Source organism: Lepus europaeus, chromosome 7 (assembly GCF_033115175.1).
Source record: "Lepus europaeus isolate LE1 chromosome 7, mLepTim1.pri, whole genome shotgun sequence".
NCBI classification, from domain to species: Eukaryota; Metazoa; Chordata; class Mammalia; order Lagomorpha; family Leporidae; genus Lepus; species Lepus europaeus.
Window position 1 is genome coordinate 91,714,902 of NC_084833.1, and position 15,908 is coordinate 91,730,809.

The window sequence follows — 15,908 nt, forward strand, 5'->3', positions numbered from 1 at the left end:
AAAACCCTAAGCAAACTGGGTATAGAAGGAATATTCCACAATACAATCAGGGCAATTTATGAAAAACCCATGGTCAGTATCCTATTGAATGGGGAAAAGTTGGAAGCATTTTCATTGAAATCTGCTACCAGACAGGGATGCCCACTCTCACCACTGGTATTCAATATAGTTCTGGAAGTCTTAGCCAGAGCTATTAGGCAAGAAAAAGAAATTAAGGGATACAAATTGGGAAGGAAGAACTCAAACTATCCCTCTTTGCAGTTGATATGATTCTTTATTTAGGGTACCCAAGGAACTCTACTAAGAGACTATTGGAACTCATCGAAGAGTTTGGCAAAGTAGCAGGATATAAAATCAGTGCACAAAAATCAACAGCCTTTGTGTACACAGGCAATGCCATGGCTGAGGAAGAACCTCTAAGATCAATCCCATTCACAATAGCTACAAAAACAATCAAATACCTTGCAATAAACTTAACCAAGGACGTTAAAGACCTCTATGATGAAAATTACATCACCTTAAAGAAAAAAATAGAAGAGGATACCAAAAAATGGAAAAATCTTTCATGCTCATGGATTGGAAGAATCAATATCATCAAAATGTCCATTCTCCCAAAAGAAATTTACAGATTGAATGCAATACCAATCAAAATACCAAAGGCATTGTTCTCAGATCTGGAAAAAATGATGCTGAAATTCAATTGGAGACACAGGAGACCTCGAATAGCTAAAGCAATCTTGTAACAACAAAAACAAAGCTGGAGGCATCACAATAGCAGATTTCAGGACATACTACAGGGCAGTAGTTATCAAAACAGCATGGTACTGGTGCAGAAACAGATGGATAGACCAATGGAACAGAATAGAAACACCAGAAATGAATCCAAACATCTACAGCCAACTTATATTTGATCAAGGATCTAAAACCAATCCCTGGAGTAAGGACAGTCTATTCAACAAATGGTGCTGGGAAAATTGGATTTCCACGTGCAGAAGCATGAAGCAAGATCCCTACCTTTCACCTTACACAAAAATCCCCTCAACATGGATTAAAGACTTAAGTCTATGACCTGACACCATCAAATTATTAGCATTGGAGAAACCCTGCAAGATTTAGGTACCGGCAAAGACTTCTTGAAAAATACCCCAGAAGCACAGGCAGTCAAAGCCAAAATTAACTATTGGGATTGCATCAAATTGAGAAGTTTCTGTACTTCAAAAGAAACAGTCAGGAAAGTGAAGAGGCCACTGACAGAATGGGAAAAATATTTGCAAACTATGCTACAGATAAAGGGTTGATAACCAGAATCTACAAAGAAATCAAGAAACTCCACAACATCAAAACAAACAACCCACTTAAGAGATGGGCCTAGGACCTCAACAGACATCTTTCCAAAGAGGAAACCCAAATGGCCAACAGACACATGAAAAAATGTTCCGGATCACTAGCAATCAGGAAATGCAAATCAAAACCACAATGAGGTTTCACCTCACCCCGGTTAGAATGGCTCACATTCAGAAATCTACCAACAATAGATGCTGGAGAGGATGTGGGGAAAAAGGGACACTAACCCACTGTTGGTGGGAATGCAAACTGGTTAAGCCGCTGTGGAAGTCAGTCTGGAGATTCCTCAGAAACCTGAATATAACCCTACCATTCAACCCAGCCATCCCACTCCTTGGAATTTACCCAGAGGAAATTAAATTGGCAAACAAAAAAGCCGTCTGCACATTAATGTTTATTGCAGCTCAATTCACAATTGCTAAGACCTGGAACCAACCCAAATGCCCATCAACAGTAGACTGGATAAAGAAATTATGGGACATGTACTCTATAGAATACTATACAGTAGTCAAAAACAATGAAATCTGGTCATTTGCAACAAGATGGAGGAATCTGGAAAACATTATGCTGAGTGAATTAAGCCAGTCCCAAAGAGACAAATATCATTTGTTTTCCCTGATCGGCGACTACTAACTGAGTACCAAAGGGGAAACAGTGACTTGATCAGCTCTTGTGCTGACTGTTGATGTACAATGTAATACTTTATCCATTTTAGTATTTTTTTGTTCTAGTACTATTGGTTGAACTCTGTAATTAACACAGAATTATTCTTAGGTGTTTCAATTTTAACTGAAAAGTGATCCCTGTTAAATATAAGAGTGGGAATAAGAGAGGGAAGAGATGTACAATTTGGGACATGCTCAATTGGACTTGCCCCAAATGATGGAGATAGAAACGTGCCAGGGGATTCCAATACAATCCCATCAAGGTGGCATGTACCAATGCCATCTCACTAGTCCAAGTGATCAATCTCAGTTCACAACTGATCACACTGATAGGTCTAAGAGTCAAAGGGATCACACAAACAAGACTAGTGTCTGCTAATACTAACTGATAGAATAAAAAAGGGAGAGAATGATCCAACATGGGAAGTGGGAGCACAGCAGATTCCTAGAATGGCAGATGTCCTAAATAGCACTCTGGGCTCTGAATCAGCCCTCAAGGCATTTGGATCTGACTCAAGAGCCCATGAGAGTATTTTAGGCATGGAAAGCCAAGACACTCTGGCAAAAAAACAAAACAAAACAAAAAAACTAACAAACAAAAACAAAAACAAAACAAACAAAAAATCAAAAACACCTAAATGAAAGCTCTCTGCGAGTGAGATCCCAGTGGAAAGAACAGGGCCATCAAAGAAGGAGGTACCTTTCTCTGAAGGGAGGAGAGAACTTCTACTTTGACTGTGACCCTGTCGGAATAAGATTGAAGTCGACGAACTCAAAAGCCTTCCATAGCCTCGGCAACTCATGACTAGAGCCTAGGGAGATTACTGACTCCATAAACAAGAGTGTCAAATTGTTAAATCAACATCAGGAGTCACTGTGTACTTACGTCTCCTGTGGGATCTGTCCTAAATGGGTTGTCCAATGTGCAGTGATGCTATAACTAGTACTGAAACAGTATTTTTACACTTTGTGTTTCTGTGTGGGTGCAAACTGATGAAATCTTTACTTAGTGTATACTGAATTGATCTTCTGTATATAAAGATAATTGAAAATGACAAAAAAAAAAAAACCTTGGTGTTAAATTCGAAATTGCATAGAAAATTAATCAGTTTTTAAAAAAATATCCTGTAGGATCTCTGTCCTTAATGTGCTGTACATTGTGATTTAATACTATAACTAATACTCCAACAGTATTTTTCACTTTGTGTTGCTATGTGAGGGAAACTGTTGAAATCTTTACTTAATATATACTAAACTGATCTTCTGTATATGAAGAGAATTGAAAATGAATCTTGATATGATTGGAAGGGGAGAGCGAGTGGGAAAGGGGAGGGCTGCTGTGGGAGGGAAGTTATGGAGGGGAGAAGCCATTGTAATCCATAAGCTGTACTTTGGAAATTTATATTCATTAAATAAACGCTTTAAAAGTAAATAATTAAATAAAACATAGTCACAGCACTGAACTGGGATTTTGGCAGGGAATCTGAGAGCTAGATTACATGGTAGATTATAGATTGTGGCAATTCAAGAGTTAAAAAGTGCTCATTCCTGGAACACTGGATACTGGATGTGTGACTTAAAAAACTCTTTCCAGATCTTATCAAACGGAATCATTCAGATTTGTGTTAAACATCCTTTCTTGGGGTGGTCATTTGGTGCCGTGGTTAAGTCACTGCCTAGGATTCCTACATCCCATACTTGGGTGTTTGAGTTCCAGTCCTGCCTCTGCTTCTTCTTCTTCTTCTTCTTCTTTTTTTTTTTTTTTTTGACAGGCAGAGTGGATAGTGAGAGAGAGAGAGACAGAGAGAAAGGTCTTCCTTTTTGCCACTGGTTCACCCTCCAATGGCCGCTGCGGCCAGCGCATCTCGCTGATCCGAAGCCAGGAGCCAGGTGCTTCTCCTGGTCTCCCATGCGGGTGCAGGGCCGAAGCAACTGGGCCATCCTCCACTGCCTTCCCGGGCCATAGCAGAGAGCTGGCCTGGAAGAGGGGCAACTGGGAGAGAATCCATCGCCCCAACTGGGACTAGAACCCGGTGTGCCGGCGCCGCAAGGCAGAGGATTAGCCTGTTAAGCCATGGCGCCAGCCCTGCCTCTGCTTCTGATATGTCTTTCTGCTAAGGTACACCTTGAAAGGCAGCAGGTGATGGGCCAAGTGTTCAGGTCCCTCCCACCCTGGAGGGAAATCTTATTTGAATTCTGTGCTCCTGTTTTGACTTGGCCCAGCACCAGCTGTTGCGGGCATTTGGGGAGTGAACAAGCAAATGAAAGATTTGTCTCTGTCTCTGTTTTTTTTCTGTATCTCTCTGCCATTCAAGTAAATAAAATGAGTAAAAGTTAAACAGAAAAGCTAAAACTTCATGCTTTGTTCAGGATTTTGTCTAACTAGTGCTATAAGTGTAGATGATAAGGAATTTTAGTTATTAGTTATTAGGGAATATGAAAAGTAGGCATTGAGATTTCCTAAGATTTCCCACAGGAAAATCTTCAAAAGCTCTCAAAGTTACTTTAAATGGTATTTATTGGAACAGGTTTTTATGTTGATTCTCTTAAAGTGTAGGAAGTTAAATAGGAAGCTTAGAACATTTGAGATTTTGTGCTATTTGATCATGCACACCTTATGTCTCTCAGTAGTTTAAGGAAAACTGAAATATGTTTTAATGGCCACATATGGGTCTCTGAGTTGGGTGACAGCGGCCCAAACACTTAAATAATTAGAGAAAAATAAAAGTATTCATCTGAATAATCACTGCCAGAATCAAAGTTAAGCTATTTTGTTGCCTTTGAAAATGTTCACTAATACTCTGTCAACTTTCAGACTTAATATGAAAGGTGAAATATAAAAAAATTCAGGAAAGTAAGATTTACATAATAATTGGGGTTAGAGAAATGAAAATTGTGTTAGGAGATACACTGGAAGACATAAAGTTCATAAAGTTGCTAGATTTGAGCCTGAAATTTACTTCTAGGCATTTGACCAGTCAAGTAAAAATGTGTTTATTAGAAGTTAATTCTATGAAAACTTTGTCTTAAGAGTATTTATAAGGGCATTGAGTAGTATAATAGGTTATATGCGTGTCTGAGATAGGTTATGATATACTGATCATTTTGTAAGTCCTTGGAATGATGTAGACTAAGGCACTTTCTGGCCTTGAGGGAGACAACATAGTGAAGTGGGAAGAATCAGCTGACAGACTGTGTTAGATGCTGCCTTTGACAGTTATCCTATACTAGCAAGTCATTTTGAATGTTTTATCATAAACTATTTGCAGAGCAACCCCATTTAGTGACTATACCATTTTAGGTAATTTTATTGGTACTTGTCCTGATACTGTAATGTAATGTGGTTTGAGAGCATAAAATTATCTTGCCTATCATTTCTGTTAGCCTCTCATAGATTTTGCAGCAGGGGCTGGCATTGTGGCATAGTAGGCAAAGCCATTGCCTGCAATGCAGGCATCCCATATAGGTACCGGTTTGTGTCCTGGCTGCTTTATTTCCTATCTAGTTTCCTGCTGATGGCCTGGGAAAGCAAGAGAAGATGGCCCAAGTGTTTGGGTCCCTTCTACCTATGTGGAAGATGTGGATGAAGCTCCTGACTTTGGCCTGGCCCAGTGCTCCCAGTTGTAGCCATCTGGGGAGTGAACCAGCAGATGGGAGATCTCTCTTTCTGACTCTCCCTCTATGTAACTCTGACTTTCAAAGATAGATATGTAGATCTTTAAAAAAGAATTATGTAGCAGACTGCTGCAAATTCAGATTATTGGGGCAGGCATTTATTGCAGTAGTTAAGATGCCAGCTAGGAGGCCCACATCTTATGTCAGAGTACTTGAGTTTGAGTTTTGATTCTGCTTCTAATTCCAGCTTTCTCCTAATATGCATCCTGAGAGAAATGAAGTGATGGCTCAAGTGATTGGGTCCTTGCCTCTCCTATGGAAGATCCATATGAGTTCCTGGCTCCTGGTTTCATCGTGACCCAAGTCTAGCTTTGTAGGCCTTTGGAGAGTGAACCAGCAGATGGGAAAATCTCTCTCTGTTTCCATGTTTCTGTCTCTCTGTCTCTGCCTTTCAAATAAGTAAAAACAAACATAAAATTTAAAAATAGAAATTACTGTTGTATATTTATAATATAGAAACTCAATAATATTGCCTGAAAGAAAATCTGCATATCTGGGTATTAGGTTTGGAGGTAGCAAAGTGATCATTTTCATATAAAAATTTAAGACCACAGCATTCTCAGAAAAGCAGACTTGGATCTAGTTAAATGCTTCAACATATAGCTGAATAAAGAAGCTAGTGAGTTTTGTACCACAAGTATGAAAAATGACTTTGCCAAGGAAAGAGTCGCTAACTGACTTTCTCTTTCATGGAATAACCTTAATGTGATATTTGTGGAATGTTTTAAGTAGAGCAAGACAGTATCTTAGAAGGTTATGATGTTATAAAATATATATAGATCAATAACTGTTAATTAATCTGACAAATTGATGTATTTGATGACAGTCATAGATTCTGAAAGGAAATACGTCACAAAAAACAAAAATCTTCAATAGAAATTGGACAGCAGGTATTGTACTTTTATATGATGATGGATCAGTTCTTTACAGGATACAGGTTTTCCTTGCTCATAGAAGGACTATCACATTATTTTGCTACAAATTTTGAAAGACTAGTCTTTAAATATATAATTTACATTATTAGTAGTCTTGCTAGATTGGATTGTTACAGATAGCCTCTCAAGCAGTGTTGACATTTCATTTTTTTAAAAAAAGAATTATTTATTTATTTGAAAGGCAGAGTTTACCAAGAGAGAGAAGGAAAGATATACACAGAGAGATTCCATCCACTGGTTCAATCCCCAAATGGCCACAGTGGCCAGAGCTGAGCTTGTTTGAAGCCAGGAGACAGAAGTTTCATGTGGGTCTCTGACTTTGGTGACAGGGGCCCAAGCACTTTGTCCATCTTCCACTGCTTACCCAGGCACATTAGTAGGGAGCTGAGGTGCAAGTAGAGCAACTGGGACTCAATCAGGTGCCTATATAGGATGCTGGTGTCACAGGCAATGCCTCTACCCACTACGCTACAATGCTGGCCCCATATGTTTTTGTTTTTGTATTTATTTATTTATTGAAAGGCAGTGCAACACAGAGTGGGAATGAGAGGGAGGGAGAGAGAAAGAGAGATCTTCCATTGGCTGGTTGACTCCCTAAATGCCCACAACAGCTTGGCTAGGTCAGGCTGAAGCCAGAAGCCAGAAGCTCCATCTGGGTCTCTCATGCGGGTGTCAGGGACCCAAGTACTTGAGCACTCATCTGCTGCCTCCCAGAGTGCACACTGGTGGGAAGCTGGATCAGAATCCGAGGTGAGACTTGATCCTGGGCACTCAAATATGGGACATGGGTATCCCAAGCAGTGGTTTAACCTGCTATGTTTTAATCTTTAGTTGAAAACTAATTTATTTTTAAATTTTTAAAGATTTATTTATTTATTTGAAAGGCAGAGTTACAGAGAGGCAGAGGCAGAGGCGGAGAGAGAGGTCTTCCATCTGCTAGTTCACTCCCCAGATGGCTGCAATGGCTGGAGCTGCACTGATCTGAAACCAGGAGCCAGGAGCCTCTTCGGTTTCCCATGCGGGTGCAGGGGCCCAAGGACTTGGGCCATCTTCTGCTGCTTTCCCAGGCCATGGCAGAGAGTTGGGTAGGAAGTGGAGCAGCTGGGACTTGAAACAGCACCCATATGGCATGCCGGCACTGCAGGCAGCGGCTTTACCTGCTACATCACAGTGCCAGCCCCACTAGTTTCTATTTATAAATATTAGATTGAAAGATCTTAGTTTAAGAGGGTTGGAATTTTGCTATTGTAGACCTAGATACTATACTGAGAGATTATTTTGAAATGCTGAGAGATTTTATTAAATAAGTGTATCTTATTAAATACTTCATTAAATTGATGCATTCTACTTTGATACCTGTTTTTTTTTTTTAAAGGATTTATTTATTTGAGAGGCAGAGTTAGAGAGGGAGAGAGAGAGAGGTCTTCCAACGCTGGTTCACTCCCCAAATTGTTGCAACGGTGGGAGCGAAGAGCTTCCTCTTGGTCTCCCAAGTGGGTACAGAGGCCCAAGCACTTGGACCATCATCTGCTTTCCCAGGCCATCAGCAAGAAGCTGGATGTGAAGTGGAACAGCTGGAACATTAACTGATGCCCATTTGGGATGCTGGTGCTGCAGGTGGAGGCTTAGCCTACTATGCCATAGCACCAGCCTGCCCCCCTCCCCCTTTTCAAAGATTTTATTTATTTGAGAGGTAGAGTTACAGACAGTGATTGGGAGAGACAGAGAGAAAGGTCTTCCTTCTGTTGGTTCACACCCCAGATGGCCACAATGGCCAGAGCTGAGCTGATCCGAAGCCAGGAGCCAGGTGCTTATTCCTGGTCTCCCATGCAGGTGCAGGGGCCAAGCCCAAGTACACTTGGGCCATCTTCTACTGCTTTCCCAGGCCATGGCAGAGAGCTGGATTGGAGGGGCAGCTGGGACTAGAACTGCCGCCTGTATAGGTTGCCAGCGCCGCCAGCAGCAGCTTTACCCGCTACACCACAGCGCCGGTCTCGCACTTGCCTCTTTACCTATGGGATGACCCCCATTCCTCAGGCTGAATGTCCCTGTTCTCCAATCATAATTGCTTTTCTGTAGTATCTGTTATACCTTCACCTGCAGAGCAGAGCTGCTGAACATAGTGTACTGCTTTCCATGGAGCCAACCCCTTCTTTGATATCTTTATGTCTGACTGGTTGAAACAATCTATGAGGAGAGTCAAGGAGAAAAGTGAACAAAGGTCCTTAGATTACAATAAGCTTGGTAGGTTCTAGGGCAAGAAAATAGATCTGTGGGAGGTTATATTGTAAAATGAGTTGTGAGAAGTAGGCTTGGCTGTATCACACACTGCTTTTTCTACTACTGTATTGCTTTATTAATATTTTAGATCCCAGTGCTTCATGTTGGTAGATAAAGCAAATATATAATTGGGAAAAAAGGTATCTTTCCTTACATTTATAATTTATTTCCAAGTAAGTTCACTTTAAAAAATAGTGTTTCTCTTTGTTTATTTAAGATATTATGCTTGGCAGAGCAGATTAAATTCACTGAAGATGTAGAAAATGCTATCAAAGATCATAATCTTCTTCAGATTGAAACACAACTGGTGAATAAGTTGGAGCACTATACTAACGTTGATACAAGTTCTGAGGATCCAGGGAATACTGGTAAAAAAAATATATGTTCCATTTTCTGCCTGTTTTTGTTGTATTTGATCATTTTCTGTTATTCTATCAATTCATCTGTTGTTTTTTACTATCTCTATCAAATATACATCTATTCATCTATTTTGGTGGTTATTCTAGGAGTTGCTGTTTATATAATTAACTCTTTTTGGTACATAGAATCTGTAATTTACTAATTAAATAGAATGTAGAAACCTTATTACCATATCGATTTCTTTAGCTTACACCTTTTATGTTGTAGTTGTTTAATTACATATCACATCTATATATACTGAAAAATTATGCCATAATTTTTATTTTAACCATCAAATACATTTCATAAGACTCGAGGGGAGAATAATCTATTAAATATATCTAGATGTATAGCCTTTCTTTGGTCCTTTTTTTTTCCTGATATTTCAGGTTTCCTTCTGGTGTCATTTTGTTTCTAAAGAACTTCCTTCAGAGTTTATTTTGGGATATATTTGCTGCCTGTGAGTTCAGAGAGATTTCCTTCATCTAAGAGTGTGTTTATTTCACCCTTTTTTTCTGAAGGATATTTGACTGAAGTTGTTTTCTTTCGTTATTTTAAAATGCTATTTCATTTCCTCATGACCTCCTTGTATTTTTTTTAACGTACTATTGAATTTTAATATATTTGTAAAGGATTAAAACTAAAATTTAATAGAGCGTTTGGTAACCCTTAGATTTTTCTCAAAATATAACTTGATGTTCTTAAAAATTTTAATTATGTATTTGAAAAGCAGAGAGAGTAGTGTGAGAGGGAGAGTGAGAGAGGTGTCATCCACTAGTTCACTCCCCAAATGTGTGCAACAGCCTGAGCTGGGCCAAGCCAAAGCTGGGAGTGTCCCTGTTTTTCTGATGAGTAATCTACAGTCTTTTGAATCATTGTTCTACTATAGGTAATGTGTTGTTGTTTTCTTGCAACATACAAAACTGTTTTTCTTTAGTTTTCAGTATTTTGATTATGATGTATCTAGCCATGGCTTTCTTTTTATTTATACTATTTGGGATTCTCTGAGGTTGAATCTGTAGGTTTATGTTTCTTTCCAAAATGTGGAAAGTTTTCAGCTTTTGTTACTTCACTTCTTTTGTCTATGTCAATAGCTTCTCTCTCTTTTTTTTTTTAAATCTGTCTGAGTTTTTCATGATATGAATATTTTAGACTTGTTGTACTGACTCACAGGTCTAAGGAGGCTATATTCATTTGTGAATATTTTTTTTCCTCTGTATTCATCTTGGGTAATTTTTATTGTTCTATTGTCAAAGTCACTGACTTTTCCTTTGTTAGTTCCAGATTTTGAAAATTCTGTATTTTTCAGTTCTAGAGTTTCTCTTTATTTCCTCATATATTTTTTATTTCTTTGCTGAGACAGTTTGTCTTTCAGTTTCTTTTGAGAGTATTCTCTCTTACTTCTTGGAGTCTTTTTTTGGATAATCCCAGAATCTGTGTCATCTTGGCACTGGTATCTGTTGATTGTTATTTCTTACGTGAATTGAGATTTTTGTTGGTTTTTTTTTTTTTGTATGTTGGATGGATTATGTCACGGACATTTTGAATATTGTGTTATGAGTTTGTGTCTTATCTAAATTTTCTAGAGAAGGTTGTTTATTTTTAGTAACTAATGTTGTTGGGTTCAGGCTACAAGTTCTGTGAACCTTCTGTGGGTTGTGGTTCCAGTGTAAGTTTCTGATTTTCAATCTTCACAGTGTTCAGATCTGTCCCACCTGTCTTCCCATTTGTGGCCAGGTACCAGTACCTTTAGTTTGTTGTTAAAACGTAATCTACTCATGTGTAGCTTGAGGGTGAGCTTAGGAGTTCATAAATAAATTTATAGTATCCTTTTTCCATTCTGCTGCTTCTCTATGATCTTGCCAGTGTATTTCTTTGTACTTTCCTTTTGGTTCTCTTGCCAGAAAGTTGGGCTTTTTATATACGTTATTGTCTTGATACTTTCTGTGACTATGCCCGTGTCCTGGGTCAATTGATGAGAAAAAAAGAGCAGTGGAAAACTTCACTGCTCTTTGGATATAGATACCACGTAAGTGTTCCCTTTCTCAGAGTTTTAGGCACTCTGGGTCCTATTTGCTAGTGCTCCAGCTGGCTACCAAGAGGCCTTTCTCCTGCTTCTCAAGTTTAAGATAGAGGCCTCTCCAGGAACTTTCTTTGTCTAAACCAGTCTGGATTTCAGGCTCTATTAGGTACCAGCTAGAGTATACCAAAGGCAAAACAAGAGAAAAAGGTATTCACAACATGATTGGTGGTTCTACTAATTGTGGTTTTCCTCAATTTTTTTTTGCTTCTCTTTACTTTTCATAGTCCTAAATGTGAATTCAATGTACATTGTCCAGATTACTTACATACAGAGGTAGAAACAGGAATGACTGTCCTTACTCTCATAGAAAGGAATTAGAACCCTCTCATTTAATTTTTGTTTGTGAAGAATCTTAAGGGTTAAATGAAATGAATACAGAGAATTCAAGGCAATGTCTACACAATTAAGTAATCCAGATATAGTGTCTGTGTCCACTAATCTTAATGTATGGTGAGGCTACATTTTTGTGAATTTTGCTTATCTAAAATAGCTGTTTAAGAGTTAAAATATTAACAAAAACAATCAGATGAGTTCCAGATACAAGATCTATTTACTGAGCTGTCCTCCTACACCTTCTTGTACCTATTTTCTCTTGAGTTTATACAGTTTGTGTATACTTGGTTAACTGCTTTCAAGCCCCAAGAAATTTAAGAACAACTTAGAAAGACATACAGTGGTGAAGAATCCCAGATGTAAGCACAGTTATAGAGCAAGTGTCCATAAATCATTTATCCACTAGTTCATTTTTTCTTTTTTTGATTTGTATGACTTATAGTATACCACTCAAATGTATCACAGAATTACTATTTAAATTCATCCAGAGACCACATATATACATAAAATATGTATGTCACAGACTAACATTTTCTCCAATTACTTTTATTTGTGTACAGAATCAGGCATTCTAGAACTTAAACTTAAAGCATTAATTCTTGACATCATTCATAATATTGATGTGGTGAAGCAGTTAAACCAAGTTCAAGTTCACACAACTGACGACTGGGCTTGGAAAAAACAAGTTAGATTCTATATGAAAAATGATCACACATGTTATGTTCAAATGGTGGATTCTGAACTTCAGTATACTTATGAGTATCAGGTAAGGTTTTGTCTGAGGTGGTTTTTTTTCTAGTAAAAGATTATTTATTTTAAAGGAAATCTGCTGTTGAGAGAATTATTTTTATGTCAGTACTAACTTTTCAGTAACTTTTTTAGTATTACTTTTTCATTTGAATTTAAAAGGTGTCATGTAAGAAAAAACATTTACAAAAGTTAAAATACTGTCATGCTGAATTCTATGAAATATACCTCTTCTTAGAGTGGCATCATATAGAATTTGAAAGATATTTAATACACAGATAATTGATTATAGGTAACCTCAATATAGAGTTTGGTTTGTGCTACCTTATATATTAGTGTAATTGTAAATATGCTAAAATTTGTTTGCTAAATGTTTCCAGTTTATAATGTGAAGGGATTTTTAAGCTAATTATGTTATGGCAAGTTAGTCTTAGTTTATTTTGGTGTAAAAAATTGAAATGTATGCATAGATTTTTTAATAATATTCCTTTTCCTTAAAACTTTTGAAGACCCTTTGTATATCTTGTGCCATTGAGAGACTATTTGGAAACATAACACTATGTTGAGGATAAAATTAAGTACATGCTTGAGAAACATTTGTTAATGTTAAATAGAACATAAATACTCTGACTTTATGTTTCTCTTATATAGGGTAATGCTCCCAAGCTGGTTTATACTCCATTAACAGACAAATGTTACCTAACTCTTACTCAAGCCATGAAGATGGGACTTGGAGGAAATCCTTATGGTCCAGCTGGAACTGGAAAAACTGAATCAGTAAAAGCTTTAGGTGGACTTCTTGGAAGACAAGTTTTAGTTTTTAATTGTGATGAGGTAGAAAACATAATCCTCAAAGTATATAACAGGCTGTTAGACATATGTTTGGATTAGTCCTCAAGTATTTCAACATGAAATACTCTTTTAAAACCACTCTAGTTTTAAGTTTCCTGAAGATAGAATTTGTTTTAATTGAAAAGTAAAATGGAAATTCTATGTAATATGGTCCCAAAACATCTACAATGAATTACTGCAAAGAAATAATTTGAAATACAAAATGAAGGTTTGTTACATTGTAAAAAATATCTTTTTGGTGAGGAGAATATTGAATAGACAAAGAAAAATCTTACATTTATTTTAAATTATCATTTTCAAAATATTTTGTATGATATTTGCATTTCAACTTAATACCTAAAACTGTCTTATATTGGTTTAGTTCTTTGAACTTTTCAGAACACTGCCATGTTCATTATTCCTTGAATCCACCCCGAATTTGAAAAAGTAGTTCCTTAATTGTTCTTTTAAAAAACAAGGAGACATAGATTGGTAAAATACTTTGTCAACAATTTATATTAAATATCAAATTATTATTATTTTAAAATGAATATTATTTTTATTGTTTTTAAGGGTATTGACGTGAAGTCCATGGGACGAATATTTGTTGGTTTGGTGAAATGTGGGGCCTGGGGTTGTTTTGATGAATTCAACAGACTGGAAGAATCTGTATTGTCAGCAGTATCTATGCAAATCCAGACAATTCAAGATGCTTTGAAGAATCATAGAACTGTATGTGAACTGCTTGGCCAGGAGGTATAGAATATGTTGGGAATTTAAAGAACTAAAATATTTTATAAGACTTGCTATTACTCATACTCAAGCGTTGTTCTGTCTTTATTTTTCATGATAGCCTTATTACTAATTTGTGACCAGTGTGATAAGCATTTTCTTCAGGCCATTTGAAAAACTGATGCATAATAATTGTACATATTTTGGGGACATAGTGTAATAATTTGATCCCATATATAGTGTGTAATGATCAAATCAAGACAATCAGCATTTCTGTTTCATGATAAACCTTCTTTAGTTATGAAATATCTTTGAGGTTTCTTATTTTTTAGTCCTACTTTTATCATTCATCTTTAAACTTTAAATTATTAATATTATTATCTGTGCTGCACTGTGCATAGTACTTTAATATATTGTTTCATTTAATAATGACCATAATCTCTTAAGGTGAGTACTGTTCTTGTTGTTATTCTTATTTTTTTACTTTGTGGATGAAGAAAACAGGACTTGGAACATGAGAGTAAGTAGTGGAGCTGACAATTGAGCCCAGGTGTAATTCTGATGCTCATGTTTTTAATCACTATTCTATGTAAGTATTAAAGTAATAGACTAATGATTCTTCTGTTCCTTACTTCTCCCCATTGGATATGTGTGTGTGTGTGTGTGTATATATATAGTAATCATATGGATGTATATATATGACATACATATAGCGATCATCTGTGTGTATATATATATACACACATTCATGTCATTAGAATGCAAATTTATTTAAATAGAAAATATAATGTTCCATGTATACTGTGTAATGCTGAGCTTCCAATCCCTGCTCTTTTCTCTTTTTTTTCATCTGTAGATGCATTTTTTGAATTTACCACTCCTAAGTGTTCTACTTTCTGTCCATTGATTGTTTATAAATTCCAATTTAGTTTCTCTTCTTAGTGCCTTGTTGAAAATGCTGTCATGAAAGGTGCTCTTACAACATTCTGCTCTTCTTTGTCCTAACATTTATCCTACTGTGATTGCTTCTTTGTGATATTACATAGACCTACGACATCTCGGCTCCATAAGGGCATAAACTGTTATTGACCTTGGTTCATAGCTGTCTCCATATACTGAGCAAGGTGCCTAGCACAAAGAAGACTTTAGTAACACACATCCAATGAATGAATTGACATTCAAATTAGTTACCATGTCTTAAACTTTCAGCCTCAAAAAACTATTAATTATAGAGAACCTGTGTAAACCAGTATAATTCCTATTATGTGTGGAATAAGGAGATGGTTAGCTAATTGGAGGTTATGTTTTGCTAAGATGTAAGATTCATGTGTAGAAATACATCACAATAAAATTTCTCTTGGTAAAATAATTTACATTTATAGTTTAAAATCTTTGATGCCTATATTTTAAATTAATATTTCAGGTAGAAGTAAATTCCAATTCTGGAATTTTTATCACTATGAATCCTGCTGGAAAAGGTTATGGAGGAAGACAGAAACTGCCTGATAATCTTAAACAGCTTTTTAGGCCTGTAGCTATGTCTCGTCCAGATAATGAACTTATTGCAGAAGTTATCCTCTATTCAGAGGGCTTTAAAGAAGCTAAAGTATTGGGCAGAAAATTGGTAGCTATTTTCAATCTCTCTAGGTGAGTTTTCTGTTTTAAATACTTTTATATTTTGTATTTCTAATGGGTGATTATGGTTATTACTGATCATTTTCACATTTCCTCTATTTAAAGATTTTCATCTTAGTTGTTTTATTGTACTCCAGAAGTTGATGTGAAAGATTTCAGTTTGAGGGCCTGGCACTGTGTGGCATAGTAGGTTAACCCTCCCATATGGGCACAAATTTGAGTACAGGCTGCTCCATATCCAATCTAGCT

The 15,908-nt window shown here is 36.8% G+C and overlaps 1 protein-coding gene across 3 annotated transcripts in view; it reads left to right on the plus strand.

Annotated features, from left to right (window-relative positions):
• DYNC2H1 (dynein cytoplasmic 2 heavy chain 1) overlaps positions 1 to 15,908 on the plus strand; it is a 367,993-nt gene that overhangs the window by 60,019 nt on the left and 292,066 nt on the right. For 2 of the 3 annotated variants that reach the window (XM_062196938.1, XM_062196939.1), the window contains exons 31-35: positions 9,117 to 9,267; positions 12,275 to 12,480; positions 13,113 to 13,295; positions 13,866 to 14,048; positions 15,448 to 15,671. In XM_062196938.1, the coding sequence (XP_062052922.1) occupies positions 9,117 to 9,267; positions 12,275 to 12,480; positions 13,113 to 13,295; positions 13,866 to 14,048; positions 15,448 to 15,671 (947 nt within the window). The remainder of the gene's footprint in view (positions 1 to 9,116; positions 9,268 to 12,274; positions 12,481 to 13,112; positions 13,296 to 13,865; positions 14,049 to 15,447; positions 15,672 to 15,908) is intronic. The other variant, XM_062196940.1, reaches the window with a different exon arrangement.